Source organism: Nicotiana tabacum, chromosome 13 (assembly GCF_000715075.1).
Source record: "Nicotiana tabacum cultivar K326 chromosome 13, ASM71507v2, whole genome shotgun sequence".
NCBI lineage: Eukaryota > Viridiplantae > Streptophyta > Magnoliopsida > Solanales > Solanaceae > Nicotiana > Nicotiana tabacum.
In genome coordinates this window covers 122402277-122422513 of record NC_134092.1, presented here as the reverse complement: position 1 = coordinate 122422513, position 20237 = coordinate 122402277, and the positions used below count along the sequence as shown (strand labels likewise).

At 39.1% G+C, this 20237-nt stretch overlaps 1 protein-coding gene and 1 pseudogene across 1 annotated transcript; one reads left to right on the top strand and one right to left on the bottom strand.

Annotated features, from left to right (window-relative positions):
* LOC107780298 (5-epi-aristolochene synthase-like) overlaps window positions 1-15264 on the top strand; it is a 57341-nt pseudogene extending 42077 nt beyond the window's left edge.
* Window positions 15265-15744: 480 nt separating this feature from the next.
* LOC107780299 (putative CoA ligase CCL5) lies at window positions 15745-18944 on the bottom strand. Its single transcript, XM_016600826.2, has 4 exons — window positions 17832-18944; window positions 17153-17539; window positions 16740-16807; window positions 15745-16655 (listed from the first exon to the last, which is right to left on the bottom strand). The coding sequence occupies exons 1-4, from the start codon at window positions 18843-18845 to the stop codon at window positions 16430-16432; spliced, it is 1695 nt and encodes a 564-aa protein (XP_016456312.1). The 5' UTR covers window positions 18846-18944; the 3' UTR covers window positions 15745-16429.
* Between the last annotated feature and the right edge of the window lie 1293 nt (window positions 18945-20237).

The window sequence follows — 20237 nt, the reverse complement described above, 5'->3', positions numbered from 1 at the left end:
CTCATGCCAAAATAATCCAACAATAATGTTTTTTCACAATAAAGAGCTCACGGCTCCATCACAATGAGCACGAAAATCTCAAAAAATATTCGGGAATAAACAACATAACAAAATAATATTTCAAAATTTTAATACGTTGCTTCAATACCAAATTTAAAATGTCAAATAATTCATATTAATAATATTTAATTTAAAGAAAATCACCTTCAAATAATGCACAGAATAAAAGAAATCAAGTTTTAACTAAACAGGTAAAACAATTAGCAGGAAAAGGTCAAGCAAATTTAAAGTATAAATATTTAAATCAATGGTGAAGAATATAACAAGGTAAAATTATTTAATTAATATGCAATAGCGATCTACACAATTTAAAGACATAATCTTTCACATTTAGCCCGTGTACACACTCGTCACCACGTATACACGACTTTCAACATATTTTAATTTATCACTTCAATACCAATCCTAGGGGATATTTTTCCCACACAAGGTTAGACAAGTCACTTACCTCGACTTACTATAATTTAACCAAGTAGTATGCCATTTCCTCGATTTTTTGACTCTGATCGACTCGAATCTAGTCATAATTAATTTGACATAGTCAACAAAAATTATAGAATCAATTTCGTAAGAAAATACTACATTTTTCATTAAAAATCCGAAATTAATTCAAAAGTTTTCCGTGGGGCCCACATCTCAGAATCCGGAAAAAGTTACGAAATATGAACGCTCATTCACCACGAGTCTAACCATACCAAAATGACTAAATTCCTATAACAGTTCGACCCTCAAATCCTCAAATCTATCCAAGAGGGTTTTAAAATTTTTCCAACTTAAATCACCAATTAATTGTTAAAAACAGTGATGGATTCGGGTAATCTAACCAAGATTGGGTTAAGAACACTTACCTCGATATTTTCTCCGAAAATCTCTCAAAAATCATCTCAATAAGAGCTCCAAATCGTTAAAAATGGAAAATGGGACGAAATCCCATTTTCAGAACTTAAACTTTATGCCCAGGTTTTTTCTTCTATGCGATCGCGGCCAAAGGCCCGCGATCGCGAAGAACAAAATAAAGTTGCCTAGAATTAAGCTTATGCGATCGTGGATAACTCCACGCGATCTCGAAATACAGCATTCCTAGACCTATGCGATCGCAGACTCATCCATGCGATCGCGAAGGGTTAAGCGCGTGGACCAGGTTCTACCTCGTTTCCTCTTTGCGAACGCAGTCTATGTCATGCGTTTGCATAGCACAACTTGCCAAACCTACGCGATCGCGTACTTGCCCACGCGGTCGCATAGCACAAAATTTCAGCTTCCCAATTAACCCTACGCGATCGCATACCTTCTCACGTAATCGCGTAGAAGGAAACCAGAACCTGCAGAAACCAGAACTTCAGCTATCAAGCCAAGTCCAAAAATTATCTGTTAGGTATCCGAAACTCACCCGAGTCCCTCAGGACCTCAACCAAATATACCAACAAGTCCTAATACATCATACAAACTTAGTCAAGTCTTCAAATCACTTCCAACAACACTAAAAATACGAATCACACATAGATTCAAGCCTAATGAACTTTGAAACTTTCAATTTCTACAAACGACGCTGGAACATATCAAATCAAGTCCGATTGACCTCAAATTTTGTACGCAAGTCATAAATGACATAACAGAGCCATAAAAATTTTCAAAACTAGATTCTGACTCCGATATCAAAAAGTCAACTCCCCGGTCAAACTTCCAAACTTAAATTCCTATTTTAGCCATTTCAGGTCTAATTTAACTACGGACTTCCAAATAAAATTCAGAACACGCTCCTAAGTACAAAATCACCATACAGAGCTATTGGAATCATCAAAATTCTATTCCGGGGTCATTTTCTCAAAATGTTGACCGAAGTCAAACTTAGCATTTTAAGGCCAACTTAAGGAACCAAGTGTTACGATTTCAAAGAGAACACTTCCAAATCCCGAACCAACCATCCCCACAAGTCATAAATTTATAAAAGCACATACGGGTAGTTTTATTTTGGGGAATGGGGTTCTAAAAGTAAAAATGACTGATTGGGTCATTACATTCTCCACCTCTTAAACAAACGTTCGTCCTCGAACGGGTTTAGAATTTTACCTGGAGTGGTAAAAAGATGAGGATAACAACTGCGCATATCATGCTCGGTCTCCCAAGTCGCCTCCTCGACCGGATGACCCCTCCACTAAACCTTTACGGAAGCAATGTTCTTTGACCTCAGCTTTCGAACCTGCTTGTCCAAAATAGGCACTTGTTCCTCAACATAAGATAGATCCTTGTCCGGCTAAACTGAACTGAAGTCTAACACATGAGACGAATCGCCGTGATACTTCCGGAGCATAGAAACATAGAATACCGGATGAACTGCAGAGAGACTAGGTAGTAGTGCAAGTCTGTAAGTCACCTTTCTATCTCTTTCAAGAATCTCAAAAGGCCCAATATACCTAGGGCTCAACTTTTCCTTCTTCCCAAACCTCATTACACCCTTCATAGGTGAAACCCGGAGCAGGACCCGCTCACCAACCATGAATGCAACATCATGAACATTCCGATCCGCATAACTCTTCTTTCTAGATTGGGCTGTATGAAGTCGATCCTGAATTAATTTAACCTTTTCCAAGGCATCCTGAACCAAGTCTGTACCCAATAGCCTAGCTTCGCCCGATTCGAACCAACCCACTGGAGACCGGCATCGCCTACCATACAAGGCCTCATACGGAGCCATCTTAATGCTTGACTGGTAACTGTTATTATAAGCAAACTCCGCAAGTGGTAAGAACTAATCCCAAGCACCCTTAAAATGTATCACACACTCCCGAAGCATATCCTCCAATATATGAATAGTGTGTTCAGACTGCCCATCCGTCTGAGGGTAAAATGTTGTACTCAACTCTACCCGAGTACCCAACTCTCACAGTACAGCCCTCCAAAACCGTGAGGTAAACTGTGTACCCCTGTCAGAGATGATAGATAGCGGTACGAAGTAAAGTCTGACAATCTCACAAATATAGATTCGAGCCAACTACTCGGAAGAGTAGGTAGTCATCACAGGAATGAAATGAGCCGGCTTGGTCAACCTGTCCACAATCACCCAAACTGCATCAAACATCCGCTGAGTCCGTGGAAGTCCAACAACGAAATCCATAGTGATCCGCTCCCATTTCCATTCTGGAATCTCTAACTTCTCAAGCAATCCACCCAGTCACTGATGCTCATAGTTCACTTGTTGACAATTTAGACACTGAGCTACATACTCCACTATGTCTTTCTTCATCCGCCTCCACCAATAGTGATGCCTCAAGTCCTGATACATCTTTACAGCACTCGGATGAATAGAGTACCACGAACTGTGAGCCTCCTAGAGAATCAACTCATGCAAACCATCTACATTAGGCACATATAGCCACCCCTGCATCCGTAATACATCGTCATCTCCAATAGTGACTTCCTTGGCATCACCGTGTTGAACTGTATCCATAAGAACAAGCATAAGGGGGTCATCGTACTGACGCTCCCTAATACGATCATACAGAGAAGACTGGGAAACAACAAAAGCCAAAACTTGGCTCGGCTCAGAAAAATCCAATCTAACAAATTGATTGGCCAAGGCCTGAACATCCAAGGCTAAAGGCCTCTCTGCTATCGGTAAATATGCTAAGCTGCCCAAACTCTACGCCTTACGACTCAAGGCATCGGTCACTACATTGGCCTTCTCAGGATGATAGAGAAGGGTGATATCATAATCCTTAAGGAACTACAACCATCTCCGCTGCCGCAAATTAAGATCCTTTTGTTTAAACAGATGTTGTACACTCCGGTGATCGGTATAGACCTCACAAAGGACATCGTACAAATAATGCCTCCAAATCTTCAAGGCATGAACATTAGCTGCTAACTCAAGGTCATGGACCGGATAATTATTCTCATGTACCTTTAACTGTCTGGACGCGTAGGAAATCACCCTAACGTCTTGCATCAACACTGCTCTGAGACCGACACGCGACGCATCACAATACACAGTATATGAACCTGAACCTGTAGGTAATACCAACACTAGGGATGTAGTCAAAGCTGTCTTGAGCTTTTGGAAGCTCTCCTCACATTCCTCAGTCCACCTGAACGGAGCACCCTTCTGGGTCAATTTGGTCATAGGTGCAGCAATAAAAGAGAAACCCTCTACAAATCGACGATAATACCCTGCCAAGCCAAGAAAACTCTGAATCTCCGTAGCTGAGGATAGTCTGGACCAACTCTACACTGCATCAATCTTCTTTGGATCTTCCTTGATCCCCTCACACAAAACTATATGACCCAAAAATCCCGCTGAATTAAGCCAAAATTCACACTTTGAAAATTTTGCATATAACTTCTTTTCTCTCAAAGTCTGAAGCACAGTTCTCAAGTGCTGCTCATGATCCTCCTGACTCCGGGAATACACCAGAATGTCGTCAATAAATACAATGATGAAGGAGTCAAGATAGGGTTGAAATACACTGTTCATTAAGTGCATAAATGTTGTTCGGGCGTTGGTTAGTCCAAACAACATTACAAGGAACTCATAATGACCATACCGAGTCCTAAAAGCAGTCTTCGGGATATCTGGTTCCCGAATCTTCAACTGATGATAGCCTGAACATAAGTCGATCTTAGAGAACACTCTAGCACCCTGAAGCTGATCAAATAGGTCATCAATATGTGGCAATGGATACATGTTCTTCACTGTAACATTGTTTAGCTAGCGGTAATCAATACAATGATGAAGGAGTCAAGATAGGGTTGAAATACACTGTTCATTAAGTGCATAAATGTTGTTCGGGCGTTGGTTAGTCCAAACAACATTACAAGGAACTCATAATGACCATACCGAGTCCTAAAAGCAGTCTTCGGGATATCTGGTTCCCGAATCTTCAACTGATGATAGCCTGAACATAAGTCGATCTTAGAGAACACTCTAGCACCCTGAAGCTGATCAAATAGGTCATCAATATGTGGCAATGGATACATGTTCTTCACTGTAACATTGTTTAGCTGGCGGTAATCAATACACATCTGCATAGAACCATCCTTCTTGTTCACAAATAAGACAGGAGCACCCCAAGACGATACACTGGGCCAAACAAAGCCCTTATCAAGCAATTCCTGTAACTGTTCTTTTAATTCTTTCAACTCTATTGGGGCCATATGATATGGTGGAATATAAATGGGCTGAGTGCCCGATAACAAATCAATGCCAAAGTCAATATCCCTGTCGGTTGGCATACTCGAAAGATCTGCTGGAAATACATCAGGAAAATCCCCTACTACAGGAATTGACTCCACGGTAAGAGTATCAATATTAGTATCTCTCACATAGGCCAGATACGCATCACACCCCTTCTCAACTATTCATTGAGCTTTAATAAATGAAACAATATTTCTAGGAACATGATCCGAGGTACCTCTCCACTCTAGCCGTGGTAGACCTGGCATAGCCAACGTCACCGTCTTGGCGTAACAATCAAGAATAGCGTGATAGGGCGACAATAATTCTATGCCCAAAATAATATCAAAATCCACCATACTGAGCAATAATAAATCAGTTGTGGTCTCAAAACCACTGATAACAATTAAACACGACCGATACACATGATCAGCAATAATAGATTCACCCACAGGTATAGATACATAAACATAAGAATTCAAGAAATCACGTGATATGCACAAATATGGGGCAAAATAAAATGACACATAAGAATAAATGGAGCCTGGATCAAATAAGACTGATGCATCTCTATGAGAGACCGGAATAATACCTGTGATAACAGAATCGGATGCAACGGCCTCTGTCCTAGCAGGAATGGCATAATATTTAGCCTAGCCTCCCCCTCTAGGGCGACCTCTACCTGTCCAACCTCCACATCTAGCTGGCTGTGCAGGTGGAGTGGCAACCCGTGCAGTAATCATGGCCTGAGAAGCCTTAGGGCCCTGAGGAATATGTGGGGTCTGAGAAATCTGTGGAGGTGCACCCCTCTTATATCTGGGGCAATCTCTCATGATATGACGAGTGTTACCACACTCAAAACAAGCCCTCGGGGGATGTGGCTGCTAGGACTGGCTCGGGCCTGATCGACTAGCCTGTCCACTGAAAGCACCCCGTATAGGAGGTACAGTAGACACAAGCGGTGCATAATATGGAACCTAAGGTCTGGGAGTATCCGGAATACCACTGGAAGCTGGAAGTGCTGAATAAATAGGATGGCTCACATAACCTCTACCATGACGGGGTGCAACTAGGGCACGAGAATTTTTATATGTGCCAGAATCTCGGGGTCTCTTAGCTTCCCTCTCTTCCCTCTCCCGAGTCCGCATACCTTCCAATCTCCTAGCAACTAACACCACCTGTTGGTATGTGATGTCCATCCCTAGCTCTCGGGCCATACTGAATCTGATACTAGGGTGGAGACCCTCAATAAATCTGCGAACCCGCTCTCAAACAGTAGCAACTAAGGCTGGTGAATGCCTAGCCAACTCACTAAATCGGACCGCTTACTCTGACATGGTCATAGAACCCTGGCACAACTTCTCAAACTCGTCGCGCCATGCATCTCTAAGACTCTGAGGAACATACTCCCTTAAGAACATATCTGTAAATTGAGTCCAAGTGAGTGAAGATGCCTCAGCAAGACTATCCAACTCATATGCCCGCCACCACTGGTAGGCTGCTCCTCTAAACTGGAATGCCGTGAAAGAAACTCCACTGAAATCCACAATACCCATAGTACGAAGGATACGGTGATAATCCTCTAGAAAACCCTGAGCATCCTCTGAAGCTACACCGATGAAAGTGGGAGGGTGGTACTTCTTGTACCTCTCGAGCCTGAGTAGCTCCCCCTCTAAAACTACTGTCCTAATCTCAGGCCGAACTGGGGAAACTGGTTGCACTAGTATAACCTCTGGGGCATGGTCAACTTGGGCCCGTGGCTCTAGAGTACGGGCGGCGGGAGTCTGTGCTCCTCCCCCGGCCTGAGATATGGCAGGAGCAAGTAGAATTAACCATGCCTGAGCTAGAGTGCCAAACATGCTCAAAACCTGGGCAAGAGTCTCCTGAAGTGCAGGAGTAGTAACAGGCGTCTCAGGTGCCTGCTCTCCAATTGGAGCTACTGGTGGCTCTGGTGCAGCAGCTCGTGCAGGTGCTCTGGCTGCACCGCGTGGTCTTTCTTGGCCTTTGGCTCGGCCTCTGTCCCCACCCCGGCCTCTTGCGGCTCCAACAGGGGGCGCGGGGGTTTGATCATTTGATCCAGTTGCGCGTGTCCTCACCATGTGTGAGAGAATAGAAAGATAATGGTTTAGAACTTTGAAGTCAACAATCATGCACGATAAGGAATCAAAGAAGTGAATATTTTTCCTAACAGTTCCATAGCCTCTTGAAGATAAGTACAGACGTCTCCGTACCGATCTGCAAGACTTTACTAAACCTGCTTGTGACTCATAACACCTATGAACCTAGAGCTCTGATACCAACTTGTCACGACCCCAAATTCCCTCCGTAGGAGATCGTGATGGTACCTAGTCTCTAAGACTAGGTAAGCCTATCAATACGGAATAATAATAGATATCTGAAATAAATAAACTACAATTCAAACAATTTCAACTCCCAAAAATCCGGTAGAAATAAGTCACAAGCTTCTAAGAATTTATTCTCTATGTCTCTATACATCAGAGTCTAAAGTAAATAAGGAAGACAACATAGTAAGATAGAAGGGGACTCCGGAGTCTGCGGACGCTGGCAGATATACCTCGAAGTCTCCTCGTACAGCTAGTTTACTGATGCCTGGTCTCATAAGATGTACCTGGATCTACACCAAAAGATGTACAGAAGCGTAGTATGAGTACACCACAGCGGTACCGAGTAAGTGTCAAGCCTAACATCGGTAGAGTAGTGACGAGGTCAAGTCAAGCCATACTGAAAAAATAAATAATGGCATGGTAAAATGTTTAACAATATAATAAGATAAAATGACAATGGAAATGAGTCAAGTAGTATGTCACCATTGAATTACACCAAATAATGGCAATTAATATCTCGCGGAAACAAAACAGAATTCTTTTCAATTTTAAGAAAATCACAACAATAATTAAAGGCAACAACGACCATAAATCAATATCCACAAGGGCACTCCATAGGTACCGCCTCGTAGTCCAAAATCATAAATAAATTCACAATATCTCATTTTTCTTATACCACCGTGGGAACCTTCACAATTTATTTTAAAGAAAATATATTTCCCGAAATAGCATCCCGCGTTTTAGCCATCTTTATCACACCTCATGACTTCTAGTAATTTCCCCTACTAGCCACGCGTATCAAGCCATCCTTATCTCACCGCATGCGTTTCAATACCCATACCTTATACCACCGTATACGTATCAATATCACAATATATCACAATTTGCACCTCAAGTGCCCAAATATTTTAATTTGCCAAAATAAATCAACAACAATATTTTTTCATAATAAAGAGCTCGCGACTCATGCCAAAATAATCCAACAATAATATTTTTTCATAATAAAGAGCTCACGACTCATGCCAAAATAATCCAATAATAATTGTTTTCCACAATAAAGAGCTCACGGCTCCATCACAATGATCACGAAAATCTCACAAAATATTCGGGAATAAACAACTTAACAAAATAATATTTCAAAATTTTAATACGTTGCTTCAATACCAAATTTAAAATGTCAAATAATTCATATTAATAATATTTAATTTAAAGAAAATCACCCTTCAAATAATGCACAGAATAAAAGAAACAAAGTTTCAACTAAACAGGTAAAACAATTAGCAGGAAAAGGTCAAGCAAATTTAAAGTATAAACATTTAAATCAATGATGAAGAATATAACAAGGTAAAATTATTTAATTAATATGCAATAGCGATCTACACAATTTAAAGACATAATCTTTCACATTTAGCCCGTGTACACACTCGTCACCTCGTATACACGACTTTCAATATATTTTAATTTATCACTTCAATACCAATCCTAGGGGAAATTTTTCCCACACAAGGTAGACAAGTCACTTACCTCACTTGCCCCAATTTAACCAAGTAGTATGCCTTTTCCTCGATTTTCCGACTCCGATCGACTCGAATCTAGTCATAATTAATTCGACACAGTCAACAAAAATTAGAGAATCAATTCCGTAAGAAAATACTATATTTTTCAATAAAAATCCGAAATTAACTCAAAAGTTGCCCGTGGGGCCCACGTCTCGGAATCCGACGAAAGTTACGAAATATGAACGCCCATTCAACCACGAGTCTAACCATACTAAAATGACTAAATTCCGATAACAGTTCGACCCTCAAATCATCAAATCTATCCAAGAGGGTTTTCAAATTTTTCCAACTTAAATCACCAATTAATTGTTAAAAAAGTGATGAATTCGGGTAATCTAACCAAGATTGAGTTAAGAACACTTACCCCGATGTTTTCTCCGAAAATCTCCCAAAACTTGCCTCAATCCGAGTTCCAAATCGTTAAAAATGGAATCCATTTTCAGAACTTAAACTTTCTGCCCAGGCATTTTCTTCTATGCGATCGCGGCCAAAGGCACGCAATCGCGAAGAACAAAATAAGGTTGCCCAGAATTAATCTTATGCGATCGCGGATAACTTCACGCGATCGCGAAACGCAGTATTCCTAGACCTACGCGATCGCAGTCTCATCCACGCGATCACGAAGGGTTAAGCGTGTGGCCCAGGTTCTACCTCGTTTCCTCTTCGCGAACGCGGTCTATGTCACGCGTTCGCATAGCACAGCTTGCCAAACCTACGCGATCGCGGACTTGCCCATGCGATCGCATAGCAAAAAATTTTAGCTGCCCAATTAACCCTACGCGATCGCATACCTTCTCACGTAATCGCGTAGAAGGAAACCAGAACCTGCAGAAACCAGAACTTCAGCTATCAAGCCAAGTCGAAAAATGATCTGTTAGGCATCCGAAACTCACCCGAGCCCCTCGGGACCTCAACCAAATATACAAACAAGTCCTAATACATCATACGAACTTAGTCGAGTCTTCAAATCACTTCTAACAACACTAAAAACATGAATCACACATAGATTCAAGCCTAATGAACTTTGAAACTTTTAATTTCTATGAATGGCGCCGGAACATATCAAATCAAGTCCGATTGACCTCAAATATTTTCCCGAAAGTCATAAATGACATAACGAAGCTATAAAAATTTTCAGAACTGGATTCCAACTCCGGTATCAAAAAGTCAACTCCCTAGTCAAATTTCCAAACTTAAATTCCTATTTTAGCCATTTCAAGCCTAATTTAACTACGGAATTCCAAATAAAATTCCGAACACGCTCATAAGTCCAAAATCACCATACGGAGCTGTTGAAATCATCAAAATTCTATTCCGGATTATTTTCTCAAAATGTTGACCGAAGTCAAACTTAGCATTTTAAGGCCAACTTAAGGAACCAAGTGTTCTGATTTCAACCTGAACACTTTCAAATCCCAAACCAACCATCCCCGCAAGTCATAAATTTATAAAAGCACATACGGGGAGCTATTTAGGGAAATGGGGTTCTAAAAGTAAAAATGACCGGTTGGGTCATTACAATCAACAACTCTATTGTCAGCTTCAGTTGATATGATAGAGGGACCAGGTTCCTCCAAATCAGCTGGAAGTTCTGATGCATCTTCTTCACTAGTTTCCTTGACTTGGCTCATTAGATCTGCCTTTCTGTTTGCCATATCAATAATCTCTCGAGGGACCTATGAATAATCTCCATCTTGATCATTCTTATCATGTGAATCTTTCCCACTTGAGTGGTGAGATTCATCAAAGATTACGTGTACACTTTTCTCTACACATTGAGTCCTTTTATTGTAGACCTTGTATGCTTTGCTTTGTGAAGAGTAGCCAAGAAAGATTCCTTTATCACTTTTAGCATCAAATTTTCCCAATACTTCCTTACCATTATTGAGAATGAAATATTTGCATCCAAATGCTCTCAGGTAAGTTGGCTTTGGTTTTCCCCCATTAAGCAATTCATATGGAGTCTTGTTAATAAGGGACCTGATCATACACCTGTTAATCAAATAACAAGCAGTGTTCACTGCTTCAGCCCAGAAACTCTTTGGTACACCACTGTCAATTAGCGTCGTCCTTGCCATATCTTCAAGAGTCCTATTGTTCCTCTCCACAACACTATTTTGTTGGGATGTTCTAGGAGCAAAATAATTATGACTTATACCATTTTCATCACATAATTCATCGAATTTTACATTTTCAAACTCGGTGCCGTGATCAAACCTAATGCTCACAACATCATGGCCCATCTTCACTTAGATTTGCCTCACAAAAGCAGCGAAGACTGGAAAGGTTTCATCCTTGGTTCTGAGAAATGAGGTCCATGTGAATCTGGAGTAATCATCAACAACAACGAAGATGTACTTCTTTCCTTCTCTGTTAGGCATCCTCATATGTCCACACAGATTCATATGAAGACGATCCAGTGTCCTTGAAGTGGTCACTTCCTTCTTTGGTTTGAATGAGGACCTGACTTCTTTCCCTTTCACACATGGATCACATACCTTGTGATCTTTGAACTTTGACTTTGGCAACCCACGAACCAGGTCCTTCTTAATCAGTTTGTTCAACAGAGAAAAGCCTGCATTCCCAATCTTCTGTGCCATAGTTCAATATCATCACCAATGGCACTCAGGCATGCAAGATCACCACCATTCAAAAAATCAAAGTCTGCAATATAAATATTTTTAAACCTCTTTCCAATCAGAACTACTTCACTAGTTATAAGATTGGCGACAGTGCGGGACTTTGACAAGAACTCCACTTTGTTCCTGTCATAGATTTGAGAGACACTCAGCATGCTATATTTTAAGTCGTTCACATAATACACATTTTCAATTGAGTGAGTGAGTGTTTTTCCAATCTTTTCAACTCCCAGAATATATCCCTTTTGCCATTTCCAAACGACACACTCCCACCATGCAGGGCCTTGAGTGAAAGGAAATTATCCATTCTTCCAGTCATGTGTTTAGAGCAGTTACTATCCATGTACCATTTTTTACTGCTTCGATTCACTACTGCTTGCACAAGAGAATCGTAGATTAGGAATAGGAACCAAAACAAGTTTGGGTCCCTTGTAATAAGGGAAAAAGGCGAATGAAACTTCTTTTTTGTCGATGCAGGCATCACACATTTCCTTTTCAGAGATTCAGGTTCCCTAGCAGTAGATACTTTTTCAACAAAAACTGTGTTTTTCTGTTAGAATTGAATACTTGCTATGTGGGTTATAGGGGGCCTATTCTTTGTGGAACATGATTCCTTGCATGTTTCCCCCGTTACTTATATACATGGAAGTGATTGTATCAGAGGACCAGGTCCACTTCAGAGATTTATCTAGATTATTTTTAACCCTGCTTAAATCTTTCTGAAGTTGTCTATTTCTTTCATGTTCAAGCTTAAGGTGTGCCTCACTTGCCACTTCCTTTCCTTTAGAGGAATTCATGTATTTTTCGTTGAATTTTTTAAGAGGATATTTTCTTTCTTTATTTCCTATATCGTTTCCGTTAGATCAACAACTACAACCAGCAAATCATCTCTCTCGTGTTCTATCTCTCCGATTTCCTTAATTAAAGCATTTTTATCATTAGTGAGATTGTGGTAAGCATCAATTAAGACATTAGCTAAAGATACCGGCTTCTTTTGAGAGTAAGACTTTAAATTTCTTTAAACATCTAGAAAGTTTACGTCATCGACATCATTATCTTCATCCTTATCAAATTTTGCCATCAGTGCAAATATGGAATCATATTCACTACAAAAAACTGGGATTAGCTACGAATGTCGTCGCTAATCTATCGCTAAATTGCTCGTAGCTAGCAGAATTTCTTGATAATCTTTTTCTAATCCATCACTAAATGAGATTAGCAATGAATTTTTTTGTTTAGCTACAGAATTTATCCGTCGCTAAAACCAATTTTTTTAGTAGTGATTCTACAGCTTCGCTTTCAACAACCATCATGGAGGTGTCTCTTTGTTCATCATCACCTTCAGATTCACTAGAGGATTCTCCCCAGGCAGTTAGAGCTTGCTTCACAACATTATCAACGATATCATTCTTGGTGGAAGATATCATTCTTGTCTTCCACCAGCCATAGTAATGGTCATTGAATCTTGGTGGTCTGTAGGTTGATTGTCGTTATTCAAAATTTGGTGGAGAAACTATGTTGATCCTTTCTAGGTGTTAGCCTTATAGAAAGAACTTGCTCTGATACCAATTGATGTAAACTAAGAGTCCACTAAACTGGATAGAGAACCTGGTTTTCTATCAGTTCCCACAGAATACAACAATAAGTAAATAACACAAGATATTTACATGGAAAACTCCTAGCTCACGGGATTAAAAACCACGACCTACACTAGTAGGATTTCAACTTCACTAACTGAGCAAACTTTAGATTACAACCTATTGTAATGTAGGAATTAAACTCTTAATCCGTCACCTACTCACAATAACTATATTGCGTGCCTTTTTGTAATAACTCTATTACAAAGCTAACCATATGACTAACTCTAGTCAAAACAACCACACAGTTTATGGTTTACAAGATGTCCTACGAAATACTTCTAAAAATCTGAGTAGGACACAACAATACTAAAGAACACACGATGTAATCAATGTTGGGATTTGGTCCTTTATTATGTTGTTGTTTTGTTCTTCAATGCCCTTGGGAGAATGAAGGCGGTTGCACACATACGAGTAAATGAATATTTAGGTTTGCAAGTGTGTGTAATCCCTTGCCTCATGTTGATAATATGTAAGTGAGATCATCAAAGATGATGCAAGGGAGTATCCGGTACACAACATGCTTCAACAATGCTGTTGTACTATTGCGTGTGCAGTGCAGCAACTTTAACAGCTGTAAGAGTTGACTTGTACTGTAACCGAAGGAACTGATCTCTACTTGTTCCCTCTACTGTTCCCTTATCTGATTTTATTGAGACTTGTACCAGACATTTGACTTGTTGCTATGAATGCGGAGGAACCAATTGTATCAGCTTCCCTATCTGGTTCGCTTATGAAGTTTGTTAAATCATCAAAATAAAAAGCACAACTTATCAGTATTTTAAAGAACTTAATACATACATGGATGCCATACAAAGGTATGAACTACATAAATTAACCTATTCAAATATTACTTGAAATTAGTAAATATTGTGAAAATATTAAAACGAGCTCTAGCTTGCTTATATTTATGCTCTTTCAAAATGCATCAATTTACTTTAGTCGTGTCTCAGCCTGCAGATGGGATATTAGCGAAATTGATCGGCTCCCAGATTACATGAAAATAAGTTATAGTCTTATAGAGCTCTTTTAGATCTGTATGTGGATTATGAAAAGGAATTATCTAGCAATGGAAGATTTTATGTGGTCTATTATGCGAAAGAAAAAGTATGTCTCAGCGACCCAATTATTTATCAAATTACTTTTTCCTTAATCAATTTCTCACTTTATTTTACCTGACATTTAGTGATCATTTAGCTTGAAGCAATCAAACTACAATTTTCTAAAACTTGAATTCATACATTTGGTGTTCACAGATGAAAGAAATTGTGAGAAATTATAATGTTGAGGCGCAATGGTTTATTGAAGGATATATGACACCTGTTTCTGAATACCTAAGCAATGCACTAGCAACTAGCACCTATTACTTGCTCACTACAACATCTTATTTGGGCATGATGTCTGCTACCGAGCATGATTTTGAGTGGTTGTCAAATAATCATATGATTCTTGAAGCTAATGTGACATTATGTCTGAGTTATTGATGACATAGCAATATACGAGGTATGCGTTGTATCTCACACGGTATTTGATCATTATATGAGTTTTTTAAAACAAAGCGTTGCGTAGAAAAATACTGAAGACTAACCCTAAATCTATTTGGCCTAGGTTGAGAAAAGTAGAGGTCAAATTGCAACAGGAATTGAATGCTACATGAGAGATTGTGATGTATCAACAGAAGAGGCAATGGAAAAATTCCATGAAATGGCTGAGATAACATGGAAGGATGTTAATGAAGGTATTCTTAGGCCCACTCCCGTCTCTTTGAAAATTTTAACGCGTATTCTTTATCTTGCTCGCATTATTGATGTCACATATAAGCACAATCAAGATGGATACACTCATCCCGAGTAGGGATGGCAATGGGTCAGAGCATGGGCGGGGCGGGGCGGGTTAAAACAGTTTTTAAAATTTTTAAAGCGAGGCGGGTTGCGGGTTCAATGCGGGGCAGCTTTGAATTTTGTCTTTTCTGAAACAAAGCAATCACTTCAACTATAATTTTACATTCTTTTTTACTAGCACGAATGCTATTTTGATTTATAATTAACTAATTTGCATAAGTCTCAACAAAATGATATTACTTGAATCAAGATATCGTATTAGTAATAGGAAATTATAGTAGCCCATTTATTTTGGAACCCAACCCCAAACTTCTAATATGGATTTAACTTATATGTTAGGATCGGGAACCAGAGTAGTGCGGAATTTAGCCAAACAACGGTATAATGACAATAACAAAGACAATTGAAATTGATAACAACCGCAATTAAAATAGATAAAGAAGACACAAATTTAACGTGATTCAGTCAAAGTGACCTACGTCCACAAGCGGAGAAGAGCAATTTACTTTAACAATAAGAGTACAAAAGAGAGTACAAAATTAGAGTATATACTCTAATTAATCCCAAATACCCTAAGGGAATAACCTCACAAGATCACTCCAAAGAAATGGTTCACACAAGTGCTTCCCAACACTTAACTCTCATACAAAACACTCTTAATAAAGGAAGAAAGGAAGAAACAAGAATTGAAGACAAGTCTTGTTGGTGTGTCTAAAATGAACTAATGATCTTCCCTTTTATAAGCAAAAAAGTCTTGGGCTCTTAGGTGTAAAAGAAGAGATACAACTTGTGCAAATGATGTCCAACACATAATGCAATATTTTTGGGTCTCAAAGAATATTGCCAACAAAGTCTACACTTTGCAAAGATGCTTATGCATATGTGAGATGGACTCCATTAGCCAAAATATTGGCCATAATTACATTAACTTTCGGTTTAAATGTAAAACTTATTATGAGCGATTGCCACCTAAGATTTGAACCTGTGACCTAAACATGGTTCAGTTCCTAGTTTGTCCTTAGGAACCCATAGTTAGCAAGAAAAGAAAATGGATACATTAGTTTCAATTGAATCCTTTTTGGCAGAAAATTTTATTATGCAATTAGGACAAAAACAAATTTTTTGCTTATGATGTGAACAACGATTCGAGTGTATTGATAAAGGGTGTTCTGAAAGTGTTATAATTTGGACAGAATTGACAGTTTGTTTTGCACCAACTCCTTTCGCAATATTTTCCCTGCAGCTGATCTTGGTATAGCACTGATAAAATTAACTCTTCTGACTTTCTTGTATGGGGCTACTTGGCTAGAAACAAATTGTATGACTTGGTCTTCTGTGAGCCCAGAACCAGCTGTTCTTACAACATATGCCACTGGTAGTTGTCCTGCTTCCTCATCTTCTAGTCTGCTTAAAAATATTATGTTGTTAGATACAAAAGTCGAATATGACGAAAAGTGAGAGAGGGGTAGAGGAGTTGAAGTAACGCACGGGACAACTGCTGCATCAAGTATCTGATGGTGACTCAACAATATTGCTTCCAGTTCTGCTGGAGCTACCTGTATAAACCAGTTTCGGCGTTTTTATCAAAAATACATAACTGCTTATTTATAAAATCACAGTACTTAAAAGTATTTTTCATCACTTGATACTTATCGCTAATTTTAATCAGATAAACAAAACCGCCTCACATTCTCTTTGACGCCAGGGGCGGAATTAGAGTAGCCGCATTGGGTTCATCTGAACCCATAATTTTATGATAGGTACGAACCCATAAGTTTAAAAAATATAATGAATTTAATGCTAAAAGTCTTAAAAGTTGAACCCATAAAGTTTAAATCTTGGATTCGCCTCTGTTTGACGCGTAGATAGTGAATGTAGAGATCATGTAAGTTTGCTCCTACCTGATATCCATTATGCTTGATGAGTTCCTTTATTCGATCAACGATGTACAGATACCCCTCGTCGTCAAAGTAACAAAGATCACCAGTTCGGAACCAGCCATCAGCAGTGATTGTAGCAGCAGTTGCTTCCTCATTTCCAAAATACTCTTTCATCACCCCTGGACCTTTTAGCCACAATTCACCTTCTTTAAATGGGGGCAACGCTTCCCCTGTCTCGTGATTAACCACCTTAGCGGAGAAGCTCGGGAACAACATCCCCACTGAGCATGGATGCGCCTTTGCCTCTTCATTGGTAACAAAAAATGTAGCCGCACCAGTTGTCTCAGTTAGACCGTAGCCTTGCTTGATCTCCACCCAAGGTAACTTCTCCCGGAACGCATCAGCTATCTGTTGAGACATAATATAATGAAGTAATAGAAAGTAGGTTAACTTTCTCTGATACCTTAAACTTTTAAATGAGATAGTCATACAAATCAACATGGTATCAAAAGCATGCAAGAAGTTCAGGTTCAAATCTCACCGTCATCCCAAAAACAAAAAATATTTTCACATGTTTGGCCATGAAAAAAAATCAGGTCCACACGTGAAGGGACATGTTGAGACATAATAATATAATCAATTGGTAAAAAGAGTATTCTCTCTAACCGTTTAAAGATATGGTAGTACAATTCAACACTACCTCTTTGCTCAGTGGCGCAGCCCCTGAGGAAACCTTCCGCAACGATGATAAGTCATAACCACCTTTGTTATACTTAACTAGTCCAAGAATCACTGGTGGAACTGCTGGAATGTGACTGACTTTGTGTGCCTGAATTGCTTCCAACATAGCTTGGAAATCAAATTTTTGCATCAACACAGTTGTAACACCTGAACAAAATAATCCTAGACCGAAAAAGACTAGACCGTATACATGAAACATCGGTATGAAACAGAGGAAAATATCGTCCTGAGACGATGTTACATCGACGTAGAACTTGAGAAGTTTCATAATTGCTACGAAATTTGCATGCGTTAACACTACACCTTTGCTAACTCCAGTAGTTCCTGAAGAGTATAGTATTGCTGCTGTATCCGAAAGCGTTGGTCTGTCCTTTGGCAGTTCTAAAGGGTCACAATTCTTAATCAAATCCTCTACTGAAACTGAATTTTCGTCGTGTTTGGGTCGTGTTATGAGAAGAATAGGCACACCAGTAGGGACTAATTTATAGACTTCTTCTGGTGCAGAAATGGATAATTTTGCACGCGATAAACGTACTTGTTTTCCGATTTCTGATTCAGTGTTTAGAGGATTGGCTAGGGATAATATAGCACCAACTGAAAGAATAGCTAGACATATGGTTGGATACAAAAGTGAATTTGGTGATAAAACAAACACAACATCACCTTTTCTAACACCTACATGGTACAATCCTGTGGCAAGTGAAGCAATAGAGCGATGGAGTTGAGCATAGGTTAATTTTTGGTTATTTGCAGAGTCAATTAGTGCAATTTTTGACTCAGCTTGAGCTGGGGATGGAAATTGTGACAACACAAATTTGGCTGTGTCAAGATCAAGGTTATCACTAGGCATTTTGTGTTGTTCACTAAGTTGGAGGACTGAGTGATAGATTCCAGTCTTGGAATCATAGCCATTTTTCTGATATGTGGATTGCTCTTCTTCGCCCGTGGAAGTCCATCCCTCTTCACCTGACATTTTCAGGAAAAATATGACGTAAGCTAACAATGTTTGGACTGACCTTGTATTTGTGCTAGTTTATGCAAATGTTGAGTGAAAATAAATAAGGTTTTGGTTTATAGCTTGAAAATCATCGTTTAATTTATGCTCGGACTCTGTCTGCTTGCTTTAGTCGGCAAATACTAAAGGACCAAGTCTTCATTCTTTGGAGCAATCGAATAAAACATAGTATATTATTTGGCCTGTCAATTACTAGGATGGAATATATGAGACAAGACATTATGTCTGGTATGTAATATACAAATATATAAGGTTTATACCAAGAGTTTATATTTGTGCTCGGACAATGTAAAGAACTTTACACTATCATATTAAATTAACCTACAGCGACAGGTAACTCTCCAACCTAATAGTAAAATATCAGCAGAGGCGGACTCATGATTTGAAGGTTGCGGGTGCACTTTTGGATTCAACCAAAATCGGATTTCTATATAGGGTGCCCACTACTAATATATACCTTTTTTCCAAAGACATATACATGTATATATAGAATTTTTGTAGAACTTTACTATTGTCGATGACCCCTCTTTGTATAGAATAGATCCGCTCCTATCATCGGCACCCCTCTTTGTATAGAATAGATCCGCTCCTATCATCGGCACCCGTAAAGTTCTGCACTTAAAACAGAAGTTTTATGACAATAATCACATTCTTTCTTAATTAATTAGTAATTACGCATTCAAACTTTTGCTTATTGGGTTCAGGGAAAAACAGGATTAGATTAATCAAGAAAATGATTTGAACAGTTCTTGACTTGGTAATTACAGGACTTCTCCAGTTCATAATGTTTAGTATATGAAAAATTGGAAAATTTGGGTTTCAGTTTCTGAAAAATGACTAGAAGTGATGGTGATTTTGGCAATTTCAGTTGGACGGATGTCTCACTAGACATCATTTTAATCATAAAAATTAGGCTGCAAAAGTTAGTTTCTCCATTATTTGATTATTTATGTGAGTCATAAGAAGAGCCAAAAAAGGGTTGAGATCTTTCTACACAAGATTAGCGAATTAACATATGATTAATTAATCTCAAATAAGACATGAATGTCATCTGATCATTATTTTCATAAATAGACCATATATTTAAAATTCTCAGTAACATGCCCTTATTTTTAATATTCAGTGACTTTTCGTCCTTCTCCCCGGTGCCGGCAGATCCATTTTTTTTATTTTTTATTTTTTTAATTACTTCAAGGGAGAGGGGGCGGGGGAAGGTGATGTTAGCTAGTGATTGGGTTTGAACCCAGAGTCAGTCAGATCATAAACCACGAAAGTAAAACTTTAATGAATGTTTTATGAATTGAAAAATTAGAAACAACGTGGAGGCTGCAAAGGTTACAATTTGATTAT